Here is a 20,728-nt window from a genome sequence, read left to right on the forward strand (position 1 = left end):
CCGTGCCCATCTTCCTCTATTTTATATATGGGACGCCTACCACAGCATGGCGTGCCAAGCGGTGCCATGTGCACACCCAGGATCTGAACCGGCGAGCCCCGGGGCACTGAGAAGCGGAGCATGTGAACTTAACCGCTATGCCACCGGGCTGGCCCCTGTCATATCATTTCTTTGCTCAGAAATCTATAATGACACTTCTGCTGGATAAAATCCAAATGCAAGAGCCTCCACAATATAGTTGTAAATCAAAGAGTCTAAGTAAAAATGCCACTTAGAGTATCATATGTAGCTACTTGAGCTTTTGAAATGTGGCTAATCTGAATTGAGGTGTGTTGTAAGTGTAAAATACACACTGAATTTCAAAGTACAAAATTAAGAATGTAAAATATCTCAATGATTTTTTATATTGGTTACATGTTGAAATGACAGAATTTTGGATATTTGGGTCAAAATATGTTATTAAAATTAATTTCACCTGTTTCTTTTTATTTTTTTAGTGGCCACTAGAAGCATTTAAATTACATATGTGGCTCACATTATATTTTTATGGGATAGCACCACTCTAGATTTTTTAAGTAAAATGTTGCTAGCTTTTCCATCCTAATCTCCATCCAGTTGGTTTTTTAGACCCAAGTACAGTATATTTAGATTTATTTCTGTTAACTTTCATCTTATTCACTAAAACTCATTATTCTAAAGTATTAAGATCTTATTAGATCTTAAATTTGTCATCTGTTCCTCACAACTTTGGTGCATTCATTAAAAAAATACTGAGTGCCTGTTCTAGGCATTGTTTTAGGCACTGGAGATGTTGGGGTGAATGAGACAGATCAGTTTTGTGTTCCAAAGGAAGTTACAGTCTACTAGAGAGAGACAGACAACATACAAACAAACAGGATATTTTGGAATTTAAAAAGTGTTAAATCTCTGAGGCAATGATGTTTGAGCTGATACTTAAAGGATGAGAAGGAGCCGGTCATGTGATTATCTGGGGGAAGAGCATTCCATAGAGAGGAAATTGCAAATGACCTGAATTTGAAAATACTTGACATATTGGATGAACACACAGTGGTGGGCAGACATTAAGATGGCCCCCAATGATCTCTGCCTCTTGGTATTCAGACTCTTGTGTAATCCTCTCCTCTTGAATGTTAGCAAGATCTGTGATAAATAGAATACAGGAAAGGAGAGGGGTTGTCACTTCAGTGATTTGGTTCCATAAGATTGTGACTTCCATCTTGCTAGGAGGACATCTTGCAGAAGTCCACATGGCAAAGAACTGAGTGTAGCCTTTGGCCAATGGTTGGTTAGGAAGCGAAGCACTCAGACCAACAGCCCTCAAGGACCTGAATTAGATCAACAACTACATAAACTTGGAAACAGATCCTTCCCCATTTGAGCCTTCAGATGAGACCCAGCCCTGGTCGACATCTTGTCTATAGTCTTGTGAGAGACATTGAAGCAGAGGACCCAACTAAGCTATCCTTGGACTCCTGACCCACAGAAGTTGTGAGATTGTAAATGTGTGTTTGAAGCCACTGAATTTGTGGAAATTAACAAATTTCCACAAATAGATAAGTAACACACATGTTTGATAAATATACCCATTATATTTTCATTCGAGTCACTAATGAAAGTGTTTTAGAGAACAGTGCCAAGTCACAATACTGGTTCACTCCACTAGAAGTCATTCCTAAGCTGATATTGATCAATTAATTAGTACTCCCTTAGGTTTATTTGTGCAAGAAATGTCCTTGTGCTTCCTCTTGCTCTGTATTTCCTTATGTTTATATCATGCAATTTCTCACCAAATTCTTTGTCAAAATACCATATATACTATGTCTAGTAATTCTGCCCAAAAAGAGATTGGAGTTAGTCTGGCATGATTTTTTATAAATCCATGCTGACTTAGTGGTTACTCTTTTCTAATTGTTTAAAAACACATCTTTTGGATAGTTCATTTTAGCATCTGATCTGAGATTGATACTAATATCTCTGACTTATGGTTTGCAGATTCTACCATCCTTTCTCCTTATAAAAGTAAAAAAATATTTTAGATATCACCAGTTTTCTACAATTTCTAGCAATTTTCCCATTTTTACATGAACTCTAAGATTTCATTCAATGGTTTATTGGGTTAACTTGCAAGTTTTATCAAAGCCTTGGAATGTAATTTGTTCCGGCCGGGAGTGGTGGATTCATTTAGAGCAGTCAGGTGCTCTCTTACAATCTTTATCTTCAGTTCCCTCTTACAGTGTTTATTTTACACTTTTTATTCTAAATATTATTCTTTTCAGTAGAAAAGACAGAAGCATGTTATCCATTAATCATTACACTGTGAATTTCAGCAATGGGATCTTTCCTTCCTTGCTTTTGTCCCAAACTTCATTTTTTAGGCAACAGCTTTATTGAGATGTAATTCACCTACCATACAATTCATCCTTTTAAAGTGTACAGTACAATGGTTTTCAATAGATTCACAGAGTTGTGCAACCATCACCACTATCTAATTTTAGAATATTTTTGTCACCCTAAAAAGAAACCCTGTGCTCATTAGCAGTCACTCCCCATTCCCTCCAAAACTACCTTCCTAGCCCTATACAACCACTAATCTACTGTCTCTATAAATTTTCCTATTTTGGACGTTTTATATGAATGGAATCATACAATATGTGGTCTTTTATGACTGGCTTCTTCCATTTAGCATAGTGTTTTCAAGTTCATCCATGTTATAGCATGTATCAGTACTTCTTTCTGTTTAATTGCTGAATAACATTCCATTGTATGATATACTATATTTTATTTATCCATTCACCAGTTGATGATCCTTTGTATTATTTTTACTTTTTGTCTATTATGAATAACACTGTTATAAACATTTGTGTCCAAGTTTTTGTGTGGACAATGTTTTAATTTCTCTCAGATATGTACCTAGGAGTAGAACTGGGTTTATATCTAGGATCTGAGTCATATGGTATATGTTTAATGTTTTGAGAAACTACCAAAGTGGCTGCAATAGTTTGCATTCTCATCAGTAGTGTATGAGGGTTTCTATTTCTCCATATCTTCGTCAACACTTGCTATTGTCTATCTTTTTTATTATAACCATTCTAGAAGGTATGAAATGGCATCTCGTGATTTTAATTTGTATTTCTTTGGTGGCTTATGATATTGATCATCTTTTCACATGCTTATTATTCATTTGTAAATTTTGGGGGAGAAATCTGTATTTAAAACTTTTGCCCATTTTTAAATTGGGTTGTATTTTCATTAGTGAGTTGCAGGGGTTCTTTATGTATTCTATGTACAAGTCCCTTATCAGATATATGGTTTACAAGTATTTTCTCCCATTCTGTGGATTGTCTTTTTACTTTCTTGATGGTATCCTTTAAGCACCAAAGTTTTTAATTTGAAGAAGTTTTTAATTTTGAAGAAATTTCTTTTTTTTATTGCTTATGCTTTTGTTGTCATATCTAAGAGTCAATTGCTTAATAAAAGAGCTCTCTTGACAAGTCACATTAATTTGTAAAATTATCTTTCTCTGTTCTCCCATTAACCAGTTTCTTGTTAGACTAGTGTAGGTGTTAAGAGTGAGAACTATGAAGTCAGACTGAGTTTGAATGTTGGCATTACCACTCAATAACTTTGTAACCGTAGAGAAATGACTTAACTTCTTTAAGTCTCAGTTTCTCTTCATCTGTAAAATGGGAATAATACTACTTCTTACCTCAAAGGTTGTGTTAAGGATTAAAATGCTTAGCATAGAGCCTTACACATAGAAAGCACTTGATAATTGATAGCTATTATTACTAGAAATCTTTTTTGAGTTTAGTATTATTTTTGCTTAAATAAAAATATTTTACTAGGTAGGTGTCTTTCTTGATTTTGTATGCACTGCAGTAACTTGCTCATGGTAGAAGTTTAATGAATATCTATTAACTTAAATTAATATATAATATATAGTGGCCCATTACATTAAGTGAGAGCTGGGATGTGTCTTAAGCTTGCTAAGGAGCTAAGTAAAAAGAGGAGAAGAGAAAACTAAAAATAAATATCACCCCTTTATCATTTGGGCTTGGGTTAACCCTTGTAAAAAAGAAAGATTGGAAGATTATGTTTCCGAAGAGGAACAGTGCTGAATATATAGAAGGCAGGGGACTAATTTAGAGAGAAAAATGGAAAAGTAAATCCCCAAATGTTGGTTGGTGGCGTAAGTCATTTTAGAAAAGATGCCAAAAGAGAAAAGTTCTCCTGTCAAGAGCAGGAGGCTGTTTTGGCATGGCTGTTCTCTGAACAATTTGAGATTTATTCCTGACTAAGACAAGGATCCTTTGTCCAAGAGCATTCTCTTATCACCTGGTGAGACTCTCATTAGTCCCTTCACCCTTCTTAGATAGGTATATGATTCGAGGTCTCAAAACACTCCCCAAGACCTTATGGTAGGGATTTTTGATCCAGAAATTTACTGGTATTTTTATTTATTTGTATATCTAATTTAGGCAAAATGATCGGAGCCTACCTCCATTTAACAATGTCCCATCTTCTACTTCACACTATATTCTTAACCTCATATGAATAAATGTCATATATATAAATTACTCAAGCCATGCAGATGATCTAATTAATGTTATCAATAAATATTTGTAGAATGTATGAAATTATGGTTAGATAAAAAATAAATGGTTACATAAATGAAATGTTCTTCCTTCTGCTTTCTCTTTCCCTCAGTCTTTGTCCAAATTTTACCAGTTCTTCCACATACTGTTCAAATGGCAATCAGTGTATGTTATTTTTATGTGCAGATCATTTGGGATTTTGGTATTCAAGCCATTTTTCCTCCTATATTATAAGCTCCTGGAAGTCTAGGTCCGTGTCTTATTTGTCTTTGTATCTTCCATTACACAGTACTTTACACAAAAGTTGGTAAACAAAGGGATATTAAATGAATCATGTAATTTAATAATATATTTCTGGTGGGAATTTCTGGCACAGGATATTTAAGAAAATGTTAGTGTTACATAAATATGAGACATTAATACCCCTTCTCTTTGAAGCTTTCTCTCGGTGTTACTAAAAATTTATTGATTTGAGTGAATATGCAATCTCTCTTTTCCGTCACAGGCTTCTGTCCCTAAACAGGAGCAAGTTTTTTTGGTTTTTTTTGAGGAAGGTTAGCCCTGAGCTAACTACTGCCAGTCCTCCTCCCCATGCCCAGGAAGCCCGGCCCCGAGCCAACATCCGTGCCCATCCTCCTCCACCCTATACATGGGACGCCCACCACAGCATGGTGTGCCAAAAAGTGCCATGTCCACACCCAGGATCCGAACCAGTGAACCCCAGGCCACTGAGAAGCAGAACATGTGAATCCAACCGCTGCGCCACCGGGCCGGCTCCGACAGGAGCAAGTTTTAAGCAGACCTCCCTTCTTCCTGATTTTTCTCTCCCTTTTTCCCTTTCCATTTCTCTCTTGCAGTTCTGTTTATCTTTTCACTGTGACTCGTTCTCTCTACTTTTTATTATTCGTGCCTCTTGCCCTTTCTTACAATTCCTAATGCTTTTTAGAACTTTGTTTCCTTGTCACCTGCTTTTTCTATTTTTGTTCTTTCTGCTTGGCTTTCTCCTGCACTTGTTGCCAGCTTCTCTCCTTGCCCTCAAGATACAGGGCAGGATTGGGTAGGAAGGAGCCCAGCTGGGCTAGGGGTGGAGCCACCTGTTCACTGCTTCAGAATTCCAAACCAGACCTGGAAGGATCGGGCTACTTAAGCATAGCAGGGGCTGAAGTCCCTATGGCCTTCCTGCTGGAGGCTAGCATTCTGGAGGACAGTTGGGACTCGGTGAGATTAGAACCTGTCTTTCTCTTTTTTTTTCTCCCCTTTTCTTCCTCCCTGTTCTTTATTTTTCACTCACCACACACAGTCTCTCTCTCCATACTATTAACTTTTCTTCTTCCTGTTTCTCCAGTGCTTACTATTTTATTTTTTCTCTGTCAACTCTGTTTAGTATTTGCCTGTTGTGTTACCCCTTCTTTCCACACATCTGTCTGTTCTCTCTCGGCACTTAACTTTTCCTACCTCTTCTCCATTTTATTCTTCTCTTTATTAATTTTCTCATCCAACTCTCTTTTTTTATTCAGTTGTTTTCTATCCACCTCTCTATTCTTTTTACCTTACTATTTCCCAGAGATGTAGCAGTAATGGCAGAAAAAATGAGCCACCCTGCCTTTCTAAGTGCCTATTCAGCCTTTCTGCTCATTCTCAGACTTGTAGTGTATTTTGATTAGGCACTGAAGACGAGTTTGTTCTCTGCACAGATAGTTAATAAGCAGTGAAATTGGATTAAGGTTGAATAGTAAATGTAAAAGCCTTAATTTTATTCTCACTTGTTTTATTTAGGTCTTTTCTGCAATACAGTGGATACAATTTGTTATGGCTACTCTGAGGTAAGTTTATTTAATCTTATGTAATATGACTGTTTAAATCAGTATAAGCAAAGCTGGAGAATTCTGAAGTTTTCTACATTTTTTTTTCCCTGGAGATTTGCTTTTATTCTATAGTTATGGGGAATGCTATTCTTTACCATGTTGATATTTTCTGATTAATGAAATGTAACAACAATAACAACAAAAAACAGATTGAGGGGTGACATCTGAAAATCAAAGGACAACTTTATTAACAGGATTGATTTGCAAAATCAGTAACAAAGTGCTCAGTTTGGCAACACATATATTAAAAGTTGGAATGATACAGAGAAGATTAGCATGGCCCCTGCAGAAGAATGACACACAAATTCATGAAACATTCCATGTTTTTAAAAAATATGTGCAATTTATTTTACATCAATTATATGTCAATAAAGCTGAGAAAAAATCAAAAGCAAAGATGAAGAAGCCCCAATTGTCCTGTTTTAATGATCATTTTTTATCTCTGTCAGTGTTATAGGTTCAAGTTCACTTATTGCCTATATTGTCTTCCAGAATATACAGAAATCTCCAGAGGTGAGCAATCTCTTTTTGTGTTGGATTTGAACTTTTAATGACTTAGTCTTTGAAAGAAATGAGAGGTGTCACCTATAAATGATAGAAAAATCCTATGAATTACTTGTGAATTTGTCATTATGATACATTGAGATATTTTAGAGACTGTCAATAGGTCTCCCTTTTCTTTTAGGTAATTATTTTAACTAACTTTGAATACTGAGAGATTGACTACTAGTGTGATTTTTTTTGATATGCATTAATTATTCGAGTTAAGGAAACAGAGTGGTTGTTTGAAGCCTGTATTCAATGTAAGCATGATAGAGCCCTGCCTAGAGGTGAGTTTTTTGATGTTGAGATCTTGGTTAAATTGCTAGTGGAGTTAGGAAATAGTTCAAAGACTTTGATACACAAAAGATATTTGTTTTGCTGTTCTGGCCTTCTAGGCAATTATAATTTAACAGTGAAAATAGCAAAAATAAACATCCTACATCCTATATAAAACTGCTCATACCAAAAAGATCAAGTCAAAAACTTTTCTTTTATTGAGGTGTATAATTGACAAATAAAAATTGTATATATTTAAGGTATTTAAAAAAACCCTAAGGGCCTGGCCCCATGAACTAGTGGTTAAGTTCTGTGTGCTCCACTTTGACGACCTGTGTTTGGTTCCACTCGTCAGCGGCCATGCTGTGGCAGCGACCCACATACAAAATAGAGGAAGGTTGGCACAGATGTTAGGTCAGGGTGAATCTTCTTCAGCAACAAAAAAACAAAAACAAAAAGCAAACAAACAAATAACCTTTCCTGATTCAGAGAGGACCAGGAAGAGTGATATATTTGCTAGCTCAGTAAAGACTTTAAGAGAAATGTAACAACTGTTTCTCTAACCAGGCACAAAATTAGGCAAACGTAGTTCAGGACATGTATAGGAAGGCTTTTATATGTGGTAAATGTCATGGGGTTTTATTGGTCCTGCTTTAATAATAAAAATAGCTCTGTATGTTGAACACTTACCATGTTCCAACTATGCTGAGTGCTTTACATACTTTATGTTACGGGTCCTCATCACTCTCCTATGAGAAGGATGCTCTTAGCCCCATTTCACAGATGAGGAAATTGAGGCTCAAAGTCTTGAAATAACTTGTTCAAGTTACACAATGAGTAGCAGAGCAGGGATTTTTTAAATCCAACTCTTAGCTACAATCCCCCTTCAAATTATACATAATTTTTAGTATTTATTATATTTGAGACACATGTGCTCAACGTTTTAACTACATTTTTCATTTAATCCTTAAAGCAACTCTGTGAGGCAGATATTATTAGTCTGATATTATAGATGAGGAAATGGAATTCGAGTAAGGTTGAGGGACTTTCCTAAGGTTTTGTAGTTGGTAAGTGTTAGAGCTAGAATTTGAGTGCAGGAGTTGTCTTGTTCCAAAGCCTCTCCCTACATACACTTTTTAAACCACTGAAATATACTGCCTAATGAGAAGAGAATTTTGAATTTCAGAGGTATAATGTGACTATGAAAGTGAAACTAGAAAGTAGAAGTCTTGACACTGTGTTTTCACTGCCCGCTGAAGTTTCTTAGGCCACACATCTTCTGGTGATTCAGATTTCCCTGATGTTTGTTTCCTTTGCTGAAATTTGAGTCAGATGTGATTAAGTTAATAAGGGATGCGTTGCATGGTGGAGAGAGCTAAGCAAAGATTCTCAGTCTCGGTACTATTGACCTTTTGGACTAGATGATTATTTGTTGTGGGTGGCTGTCCTGCATATTAGGATGTTTAGCAGACTTTACCCACCAGATGCTTGTAGCACCACTGCCCTCGCCCCCTGCCGCACAAACAGTTGTGACAACCAAAACTGTCTTGAAATATTGCTAGATGTTTCCTGGCGGGGTGGAGGGGGGGATCCCTTCTGGTTGAGAACCACTGCTCTAAGGTGACCTCTGGCATGACAGTGGTTTAGAACTTTATAAGGATGTGGGGTCTAGTTTGGCTTAGGTTGTGACCTTTGATTTCTCTGGCTTCAGTTCTCATACCTTTCTTGTAACCAGAGCCTAAAGGACCTTAGCAATCACAGGTTCAGTGGTTCCCTCACATTCTATTTTTTGCCTAGAAAAAAATTCCGATTTTTCCAGGTTGAAAATGTCAGCTTTTCTCTGCTGCTTTCCTTTATTTCTTTATCAAAGAACATTTTTAACAGCAAAAACACATGGAAGGCATAATCTAAAAAACATAGAAATAGTCTATTAGATTAAAAATAATTGTAGTAAATTAGAGAAGTCCATGGGAAACCTTTGCTGATCAGACAGTGACTCCGAGAGGCAACCTAAAGAGAGAAGAAAGTGGCTCAGGCTAGCCAGTGTTAAAAAACCTCAAGGCAGATATACTTCACTGTACTTGTGTGGCTTCATTTCCCTGTAAAGGTTACTTTTGATGTTCTTTGTAATTTGATTTCACTTGCATAGAAATATTGGGAAGCAGGGTTTTAGAAGAATGTTAATACAGGTTATTTTAGGTCTTTCACCTCACCAGGACAGACCGGGACCCAGAACTTCCCTGAGGAGAGCTTTTCACACAATGCACCCCCCACCCCACCCTGCTTATTCTGCGCTTGATTTAAATTAGACAAGTGCAAGTGTATATATATGGGGTTTTCTTTAAAGAGTTTTTGCTTTCATATTTAAGACCATGTCTTATGCTTTTTCACTTCTTCCTTGTTACCAAACACTGTGCTGATTGTATTTTCCTTAAAGCATGGGCTGCATCATACATTTCTTTGTATTACTTTCAGCATAATATGTTGTTAAACATAAGAAGGGGAAAATCTTTCTTGATTTCAATAATAGGTACTCAGTTACTTTTTGTCGTCTAATTGATTCATTTTATCTCCTTTTGTTAGAACTCCTGTTTTTCCAACCACGAGTGAAAGTATATAAACCTCTTTTTATCCTCCATTTCTCTCCTAAGATTTTAGGTATGTTTTAATGGCCAACAGCTCCCTATATATAAGGCTTGCTCACAAAAGCCTCTTGGCTACCTTTCTCCTCCAGAGTTTATTTTGTATTCAGTTTTAATTTCTTACCCATTAACAATTATAAACTTGTAGTAGGTCATAGGCCAGTATAATCTGTGAATGTGCCATCTGGTTGGAATTTTAGTAGGCCTGCCAGAGCAAAGGCTATATATTGTTAAAATAATGGTAATAATATCTGATATTTATTAAATACAGTTTAAAATGTTATTATTTCACCTGTTTTTGTTAGCCAAGGCAACTTGATGATTTACCCCTATTAGCAAAGTATTAGCATCTTAACTTGCCTCTCATTTAGAAGAAAAGTATAAGAAAAATTCTCTTTATACAAGTGAGATTACTTCTTGTATTAGGTAGTATCTGATGATAACTTAAAATTTTTTAAATTTACTTTTTATTGTGAGATATATCAGACATAGATTAGAATGCAAAAAACATGTATGTACTGTTTACAGAATAATTATAAACAAGCCCCAGGGACAAGAAATAGAAATTACCCATACCCCAAAATATACTTCGTGTGCTCCTTCCCATTCACAACTTTCCCCCCTCTATAGGTAACCGCTGTCCAGATTTTTGTGATAATCATTTCTTTGCTTTTATGTACAGTTTAACAGTAATGTGTGTATCTCTAAACAATTTAGTTTTGCTTGTTTTTGAACCTGACATAAGTGGAATAATACTATGTGTGTTGTTTTGTGATTTGCTTTTTTCCCTCAATGTTATTTGTAAGATTTGTCCATGTTGTTGTGTATAGCTCTGGTTTATTTCATTTTCGTTGATGTTTAGCATTCTATATTATGAATGTACCACAACTTATCTGTGCTATAAATAATCTTGTACATGTCTTCTGGTGCACACGTGCAAAAATTTCTCTAGTGTATTTGCTTAATAACAGAATTGTTATATGCGTGCATATATGAATGTGCATATCTCCCAGATAATGCCAAACTTTTTCCAAATGGTTGTGCCAGCAGTGTATGAAAGGTCCCATTGTTTCATGTTCCCGTTAATACTTGATATTGTCAGATTTAAAAAATTTTTGCCATGGATGTATTATTTTTTTCTCATTGTGGTTTTAATTTTCATTTCCTTGATTACTAATGAGGCCAGGCATATTTTCATATATTTATGGCTGTTTGGATTTCCTCTTAAGTACCTGTTCAAATCTTTTGCCCCCATTTTTCTGTTGTGTTTTCTTATTTCTTTGTTAGAGGTTTTTTTTTGCTGGGAAAGATTCACCCTGAGCTAACATCGGTTGCCAATCTTCCTCTCTTTTTTTTTTTCCTTCCCAAAGCCCTAGTACATAGTTGTATATTCTAGTTGCAAGTCCTCCTAGTTCTTATATGTGAGCTGCCACCAGAGCACAGCTACTGATAGGCAAGTGGTATAGGTCCACACCCGGGAACCAAACCCAGGCCACCAAAGCAGAGCATGCCAAACATAACCACTAGGCAATCAGGGCCGGCTCTTGTTTTTGTTTTTAATCTATTTGGATACTGGTCCTTTGTCAGTTACATGTGTTGCAAATATCTCTCCCATTTTGTGGCATGTTGTTTCACTTGGTTTATGGACACAATAATTTTTCATTTTAATGTGGTCACATTTTTCAGTTATTTCTTTTAGAGTTTTTTGTGTTTTGTTTAGGAAAACTTTCCCTAGCCAGAAGTTGAAGACATTCTCCTGTATCATTTAGAAAAAGTCTTTAAAGTTCTTGCCTTTCACATTTAGATCTTTAAACCAGTTGGAACTGATTTTTGAATGTGTGAGGTAGAAAGTAGGGGTCCAATTTTATTTTTATCCATATAGATACCCAGTTATTAATGCATCATATTTTGAAAAGATTATCCTTTCTCCATTGATCTAAAAAGCCACCTGTGTCATATTTCAAAAGTCTGTTTATATGCTTAGGTTTTTTTCGACTCTCTATTCTGTGCCATTAGTATTTGTCCATCTCTGTGCTAGGACTACAGTATCTGTAGTCTAGCTTTGTATTAGGTTTTGATATGTGTAGGGCGAGTCCTCCTTCTCCTTTTTCTTCAAGAATGTCTTAGTTATCTTGAGATTTTGTATTTCTATTTGTGTATTAGAGTCAACTTGTCAAATTGTGAAATTGTCAGATTCCGCAAGAAAATGTGTTGAGATATAACTGATACTGCATTTATCAATTTAGGGAGAACTGATGTTTTCATAATATTGTGTCTTACGATCCATAAGCATGATATAGTTCTTCACTGTAGATCTTCTTTGGTGTCTCTCAATAAACATCTTATAGTTTTCTCTATAGAAGGACCAAAACTGTTTTTAGAAAAGTAGGAATGGGGAGGCCAAAAGGAGAAAGACAGAAAGTGAGAAAGACAGACTTCACCAATGTGGTCAGAAATTGAAAGACAGTATATACAATTCATACTGATATTTTTCCCCACTCTGACTTTTCATCGATATGGAAATCTGTTATAAGATGAATGAGGTCTGAGGATCTAATGTATGACATGGTGACTATAATTGATAACACTGTATTGTATAATTGAAATTTGCTAAGAGAGTAGAACTTAAATGTTCTCACCAAAAAAAAAAAAAGTAAATATGTGAGGTGATGGATGTGTTAATTAACACTCGGGGGACATCTCTTCACAATGTGTATATATATACCGAATCATCACATTGTACACTTTAAATATCTTACAGTTTTGTCATTTATACCTCAATAAAGAAAAATGCAAATTAAACTATATTAAGGTTTTTAAAACTCTGTTTTCATTTTCTATAAGTCCTCAACCGTATTCCTGAACACTTAACAGATGATCTCATTTCCTATTTTTAGAATATATTGGCTGTGCAACTAGAGCACTTTCAATTTTTCATTTGTGTTTGTCTCCATCACAAAATTTCTCATCTGTCTATTCTTTCCTTTGACTCTATAACTGCGGAAAGAATGTCTCTATGAGGGAGATGCTCCAATGCGAATCCATCCATGAGTACTCTGATTCTAGGACAGTTGGGATAGTTGTGATTACAGATTCCTTCCTACCTGGAGTATTCCTTTACATTCCACACAGTCAACCAGTAGCAGAGACCCCAGAAAAATGATGCCCAGTTTTCTACTAGAAAGGTAAAGCGTAAAGATTATTGATTGTTACGTTCTCCTGGCTTTAGTCATTTATGAAATGAGGCTTTTGTTGCTTTGACAGATAAGGCCACTCTTTTATCTGAGCTTCTCTGACCTCCTCCTGGGGATATGCTGGCTCATTGAGGCACTTCTCTATGGAACTTCCGTAGTCAATAAGGACATTGTCTGCTATAACCTGCAAGCAGTTGGACAGGTGAGTGCTATTAGACTGTGACTATACCTTGTAAGGAAGGCACACTCAGATTTAAATAGAAAGCAAAGATAATCCATCCTGGGAAGTAGGACCCTTTTGTTTGTTGTTACACTTTGAAACAATAACTTTTTATTGCTTTTCCGTATTAAAAAACACTTGTTAGTGCTATCAAGTTGATTCCAACTCCTAGCGACCTTGTGTACAGCAGAGCTGAACCCCGCCCACTTTTTTTGCCCCATCTTCTCATCTTTGACTCTATGTCAAACAATGCTCTGCTTCTATTCATAGGGTTTTCGTGGCCAATTTTTTTGGAAAAATTTGGGTGACAAGGTCATTCCTCCTAGTCTTTCTTAGTCTGGAAGCTCTGCTGAGACAGGTCTACCATGGGTGACCCTGCTGGTATTTGAAATACCGGTGGCATAGCTTTCAGCATCACAGCAACACGCAGCCACCACAGTATGACAACTGACAGATGGGTGGTGTGGTTCCCTGACCAGGAAACGAACCCTGGGCCATAGTGGTGAGAGCACTGAATCTTACCCACCAGACCACCAGGCCTGGCTTTAAAAAAGAACCCTGAAAACAGCATGATACTGGTACAAAAACAGGCACACAGATCAATGGAACAGAACTGAAAGCCCTGAAATAAAACCACGCATATTACGGACAGCTGATCTTCGACAAAGGTGCCAAGAACATACAATAGAGAAAAGACAGTCTCTTCAATAAATGGTTTTGGGAAAACTGGACAGCCACATGCAAAAGAATGAAAGTAGACCATTATCTCACACCATACACAAAAATAAACTCAAAATGGATCAAAGGCTGGAAGATAAGTCCTGAAACCATAAAACTCCTGGAGGATAATATAGGTAGTACACTCTTTGACATCGAACTTCAAAGGATCTTTTCAAATACCATGTCTTCTCAGACAAGGGAAACAAAAGAAAAAATAAACAAGTGGGAGTTCATCAGACTAATGAGCTTCTGCAAGGTGGAAGAAACTAGGATCAAAACCAAAAGACAACCCACCAATTGGGAGAAAATTTTTGCAAATCATATATCCCATAAGGGGTTAGTCTCCATAATATGTAAGGAACTCACACAACTGAACAACAAAAAAACAGCCCACTCAAAAAATGGGCAGGAGATATGAACAGACATTTTTCCAAAGAAGATATACAGATGGCCAATAAACACACGAAAAGATGTTCAACATCACTAATCATCAGGGAAATGCAAATCAAAACTACACTAAGTTACCACCTAATGCCTGTTAAAATGGCTACAATCACTAAGACTAAAAATAATAAATGTTGGAGAGGGTGTGGAGAGAAGGGAACCCTCATACACTGCTGGTCGGAATGCAAACTGGTGCAGCCACTATGGAAAACAGTATGGAGATGCCTCAAGAAACTAACAATAGAACTACCATATGACTCAGTTATCCCACTACCGGGTATCTACTCAAACAACTTGAAATCAACAATCCAAAGTAACATATGTACCCCTACCCCTATGTTCATCGCAGCACTATTCACAATAGGCAAGACATGGAAACTATCTGAGTGCCCATCGACCGATGATTGGATAAAGAAGTGTTGTATATATACAATGGAATACTCCTCAGCTAGAAAAAAAGACAAATTCATTCCATTTGCAACAACATGGAAAGACCTGGAGGGAATTAGGCTTAGCGAAATAAGCCAGACTAGAAATATAAACACCAGATGATTTCACTCTTATGTGGCATATAAACAAGCACATGGACAAAGAAAACAGTTCAGTGGTTACGAGGGGTAGTGGGGTGGAGGGTGGGCACAGGGGGTGAAGGGGAGCACCTGTGTGGTAACAGACAAAAAATAATGTACAACTGAAATTTCACAATGATGTAAACTATTATGAACTCAAATAACCCCCCCAAAAAAACCCAAAAACAAGAAAGTAACTAACAAATGTAAACATCTTTATGAACAAAGATGTTTACCTTACCTTTTTTTTGTTAGAAAACCCAAAAAACAAAACACTTCTTGTTTATTACAGAAAATTTGGAAAATTCAGAGAAACAAAAAGATAAATAATTAAAATCATGCAGATATATTCACTCTTTAATGTTTTATGTATATTATATATCTTTGCAGTCTTTTTCTCTGTAGGTATATGCATTTTAAAACAAATAAAATAATACATTAATACTTTTTATAAGCTGCTTTTATTGTGCAACATATTGTGACCATATTTCCATGTAATAAAATATTCTTCTACAATATCTTTTGAGATTACTGCATTTTTTTAATTATAGGAATATAATAAACATTGGCTTTTGGAAATACTGCAGATGATCAGATGTGCGTTATATATCTTTCATAGATTTTCTCAATGGATTAACCCATACAGTACCATCAGTATATAAAGTTTCTTCTATATTTCTGAGACTTGCAATGTGAAAAAAGGAGAGGTTAAAATACAGTCTGTACTCACTGCTAGATGTTTCCTTTGGGATTTGTTACTAGAGGGGAAATTTCTTTCAATTTAGTAGGAAAATAATATGTAATTGGTGGTGTGAAATCCACGTACTAATGTGTTGACTATCTCATATGAATTTAAATATCTTAAAGACATACTTTACTCAATCCTGCTATAACTTCTTAAATTAAGTAGAGTTGAGGCTGTATTGTTTTCTCAGATAAGGAAATAATGTTATAGTCTTGGAAATAAAAGAATCTACATTAGAGTCTGATTAACTTTATAATCTTAGGCAAGTACTTAATCTTTCTGAACTTCAGTCTCCTACTCTGTAAAATTCTCATCAATAACATTTGTTGTTCTTGGCACAGATGTGATTAATGTTTATTTATTTTTTTACTTTATTGAGCTGTACATATAATAAACTACATTTATTTAAAGTGTAAAATTTGATCATTTTTTACATATGTATTCCCCCATGAAATCATCACCACAATCAAGATAACAAACATTCCTATTTCCATCACCCTCCCAAAATCATTTCAAGTGTATTTTCCTTTGCATCGTAGAGCGTATGAATTATGATAGTTGCTTTTTAAAATATTTGTTGGCTATTTCCAATATCTGGCTAATTTCTTTTCTTCTTTTTAAAGATTGGTGCCTGAGCTAACAACTGTTGCCAATCTTCTTTTTTTTTTTTATTCTTCTCCCCAAAGCACCCCAGTACCCAGTTGTACATTCTAGTTGTGAGTGCCTCTGGTTGTGCTATGTGGGACACCACCTCAGCATGGCCTGATGAGTGGTGCCAAGTCCGTGCCCAGGATCTGAACAGGCAACACCCCGGGCCGCTAAAGCAGAGCAAGTGAACTTAACACTCTGCCACGGGGCCAGCCCCTGGCTAATTTCTAGGTTGGTGTTTGTTGATTGTTTTCTCCCATAAGATTGGGTGACATTTTTCTGTTCTTTGTATGTCAAGTAATTTAGGTTTTCATCTTGACATTGTGAATACTATGCTGCATAGACTTTGGGTCCTTTTATAATTCTCTGGAGAATCCTAATGTTTTTGTTTAACAGGCAATCACCCTGCTTACATTTACAATGTGAATTTTGTCTCATCATCTTTAGACATTTGTTCAACTCTTAGTCTAGTTCTCTAAATCTTGGCTATGCTGGTTTGGGACTGTCATATGCATGCATGGTCCAGGGGCTAGGCTGAGACTTCTAGGGAATAATGCACAAAATTAGGACATCCTCTTTTCTGTCTCTGTCACTTCTGGGATTCCCCTCCCCCCACCTTCCTACCTGAAGGGGACCCTTCTCTGGTTTCTATGGCCTAATAGATGAATTTCTATTCGAGTTTTAGGTGCCTTCATTGGGCAGCGTCATGATAGGGGTATACACCTGAGGCAAAGCTGTGAGAGAGAAAGAGAAAAAAAAGTTTGGGAAACTCACTTCTGTGTGGTTCATTTCTCCATGTCTGACTCCCTTCCACAATCCTTCTGCTTTTGTTTACTTTTGAGAGTCCTCAAGTTGTTGATTTTTATATTTTTCCCAGAATTTTTGTTTGTAATCAGTGGGAGGGATGGGCTGTAGAGGGCTTAAACACACTACCTTATTTATTTTTTATTTTTATATTTTTAAAAGATTTTGTTTTTCCTTTTTTTCCCCAAGCCCCCTGGTACATAGTTGCATATTTTTAGTTGTGGGTCCTTCTAGTTGTGGCATGTGGGGTGCCGCCTCAGCATGGCTTGATGAGTGGTGCCATGTCCGCGGCCAGGGTCTGAACCGGCGAAACCCTGGGCCGCCAAGCGGAGCACGTGAACTTAACCACTCGGCCACGGGGCTGGCCCCTTCACTACCTTATTTAGTTAGTTAGTTTTATTTTTTTTCTAATTGCGGTAAAGTATACGTAACATAAAATATACCATCTTAACCATTTTTAAGTGTACAGTTCAGTAACATGAAGTATATTCACATGGTTGTGCAACTATCACCACCATCCATCTCCAGAAATTTGTGTCATTCCAAACTGAAACTCGGTATCTAATAAACAATAATTCTCCATTTCTCTCACTTCCCAGCCCCTGGTAACCACCATTCTACTTTCTCACTCAATGAATTGGACTACTCTAGGTACCTCATATCAGTGGAATCATACAATATTTGTCCTTTTATGTCTAGCCTATTTCACTTAGCTTAATGTCTTCAAGGTTCATCCATGTTTTAGCATGTGTCAGAATTTCATTCCTTTGTAAAGCTGAATAATATTCCATTGCATGGATATACCACATTTTATTTATCCATTCATCCATCGATGGACACTTGGGTTACTTCCATCTTTTGGCTTTTGTGAATAATGCTGCTATTAACATGGGTATACAAATACCTGTTTGACGCTCTGCTTTCAGTTCCTTTGTAATTCTTTTCTCCTGCATCTCCTTGCACCCCACCTGCAAGCAACCAGTGCTTGGCTTTCAGTCACCATAGATTGGTTTGCACTTTCTAGAGAGTTATATAATTGGAATTGTACAGTATGTACTCTTTCTAATCTGGATTTTGTCAGTGTTTTGGGATTCATCCATGCTGTTGCATGTATCAGTAGCTGTTTACTTTTCTTTCTTTTTGTTTTAGATTGGCACCTGAGTTAACATCTGTTGCCAATTTTTTCTTTCTTTCTTTCTTTCTTCTTCTTCTCCCGAAAGTCCCCTAGTACACAGTTGTATATTTTAGTTGCAGGTCCCTCTGGTGTGTCACGTGGGATGTTGCCCCAGCAAGGCTTGATGAGTGGTGCCATGTCCACTCCTAGGATCCAAACTCGCGAAACCCTGGCCCGCCGAAGCCTAGTGCATGAACTTAAACCACTTGGCCGCGAGGCCGGCCCCAGTAGCTCATTACTTTTTATTACTGAGTAGTCTTCCATTGTATGGATTTACTACAATTTGCTTCTCCATTCATTTCTCTTTTTTTTGTGAGGAAGATTTGCCCTGAGCTAACATCTATTGCCAATCCTCCTCTTTTTTTACTTGAGGAAGATAAGCCCTGAGCTAACATCTGTGCCAATCTTTTCTACTTTGGATGTGGGGTGCTTCCACAGCATGGCTGACGAGTGGAGTAGGTCCACACCTGGGATCTGAACCTGTGAGCCCTGGGCTGTCAAAGTGGAACGCACAGAACTTTAACCGCTCGGCCTTGGGGCTGGCCCCTATCCATTCATTTTTTGATGGACATTTGGGTCATTTCAAGTTTTTGGCTATAACAAATAAAGCTGCTATGTACATTTTTGTACAAGTCTTTGTATGTACACGTATTGCCTTTTCTCTTGAGAAAATAGCTAAGTGTAGAATGAATGTATATGGTAGTTATATGTTTAACTTTTTAAGAAATTGCTCATTTTTTGCAAAATCGTATTCTTTTATGTACCTGTAATTAGTCTGCATGGGCTGCCATAACAAAATACCACAGACTGGGTGACTTAAACTACAGAAATTTATTTTCTAGAAGGTTTGGAAGGCAGAAGTCCAGGATCAAGGTGAGCCTTTCTTCCTGACTTAGACAGCCACCTTCTCTTTGTACCCTCATATGACCTTTTCTCTGAGAGAGATGGGGAGAGAGAGAGAGAGAGGGATTGATTCTGAGGCAGCAATACCATGGAGTAGCTTAGCTAAATTATTGACAGCTTATTTTCCATTCATATTCTTTGGTGAGTTGTTTGTTCATATCTTTTGCTCATTTTAAAACTGGGTTTTCTTATTGTTGAATTTTGAGAATTCTTCATGTACTCTGGATACAAGTCCTTTATCAGAACAAAGATTTTCTCCTAGACTCTGGTATGTCTTTTCATTTTCTTAACAGCCTCTTTTGAAGATCAGAGGTTTTCATTTTGGTAAAGTTCAGTTTATCAATTTAGTTTTTTATTGTGTTTTCGTTTTATATTTGAGGAGTCTATACTCAACCTCCAATCATGGATTTTCTCCTGTTTTCTTTTAGAAGTTTTATAGTTTTAGGGTTTACATTTGCATCTTGATCCAATTTGACTTAGTATTTGTGTATGATGTCATATACAAATGGGTTCAAGTTCATTTTTTAGCATTTACGTATATAATTGTTCCAGCACCATTTGTTGAAAAGACTATCCTTTCTCCAATGCATTGCTTTGTGCTATTGTCAAAAAACAATTGTCTATTTATGTGCTGATTTATTTCTGGACTCTTTATTATGTTCCATTGATCTATTTTTTACCTTTATGTTACAACTGTGCTTTATTTTATAGAATTTGTTTTTAGAAAAGTTTTAGATCTATCAGAAAAATTGAGCAAATAGTACAGACAGTTGCCATATACCCAGTTTCCCCTATTATTAACGTCTTGCCATAGTGTGGTAATTTGTTACAATTAATGAACCAATATTGGTACATTATTATTAACTAAAGTCGGTGGTTTACATTAAGGGTCAGTCTTTGTGTTGTACAGTTCTATGGATTTTGACAAATACATAATGTCATATATCCACCATTACAGTATCATCCAGAACAGTTTCACTGTACTAAAAATTCATATTCACCAATTTATCATTATTCTCCTCACCCTCCCTCTGGCAACCATTAATCTTTTCACTCTTTCTATAGTTTTACCCTTTACAGAATATCATGTAGTTGGAATCATACAGTATATAGTCTTTTCAGACTAGCTTCTTTCACTTACTAATATGTATTTAAGGTTCCTCCCGGTCTTATTGTGGCTTGCTTGCTCATTTCTCTTTATTCATTGAATGGATTTACCACAATTTTTTTTATCCATTCACTTGTTGAAAGACATCTTGATTGCTTCCAAGTTTTGGCAGTTACAAATAAAGCTGCTGTAAACATTCATGTGCACGTTTTTGTGTGGACGTAAGTTTTCAACTCAAGTGGGTAAATAACTAGGAG

At 36.4% G+C, this 20,728-nt stretch overlaps 1 protein-coding gene and 1 non-coding gene across 34 annotated transcripts in view; both read left to right on the plus strand.

The window, feature by feature from the left end:
* The window catches only part of TMEM116 (transmembrane protein 116), a 120,121-nt gene that overhangs the window by 5,627 nt on the left and 93,766 nt on the right, over positions 1-20,728 (plus strand). For 16 of the 33 annotated variants that reach the window (XR_011420816.1, XR_011420809.1, XR_011420815.1 and 13 more), the window contains 3 exons: positions 6,393-6,439; positions 6,931-6,994; positions 13,207-13,338. Coding sequence is in view for 20 of the 33 variants with exons in the window: in XM_023648144.2 (XP_023503912.2) it covers positions 6,393-6,439; positions 6,931-6,994; positions 13,207-13,338 (243 nt within the window). In the remaining 13 variants the exon portion in view is untranslated. Of the gene's footprint in view, positions 1-5,383; positions 5,835-6,392; positions 6,440-6,930; positions 6,995-12,949; positions 13,128-13,206; positions 13,339-20,728 lie in introns of those variants that run through there. The other 17 variants (XR_011420812.1, XM_070220119.1, XM_070220114.1 and 14 more) reach the window with 10 other exon arrangements.
* LOC111774843 (U6 spliceosomal RNA) lies at positions 6,702-6,809 on the plus strand. The gene has a single exon (XR_002810146.1). It is a non-coding gene; the product is annotated as a U6 spliceosomal RNA (small nuclear RNA).

This window comes from Equus caballus, chromosome 8 (assembly GCF_041296265.1).
Source record: "Equus caballus isolate H_3958 breed thoroughbred chromosome 8, TB-T2T, whole genome shotgun sequence".
NCBI lineage: Eukaryota > Metazoa > Chordata > Mammalia > Perissodactyla > Equidae > Equus > Equus caballus.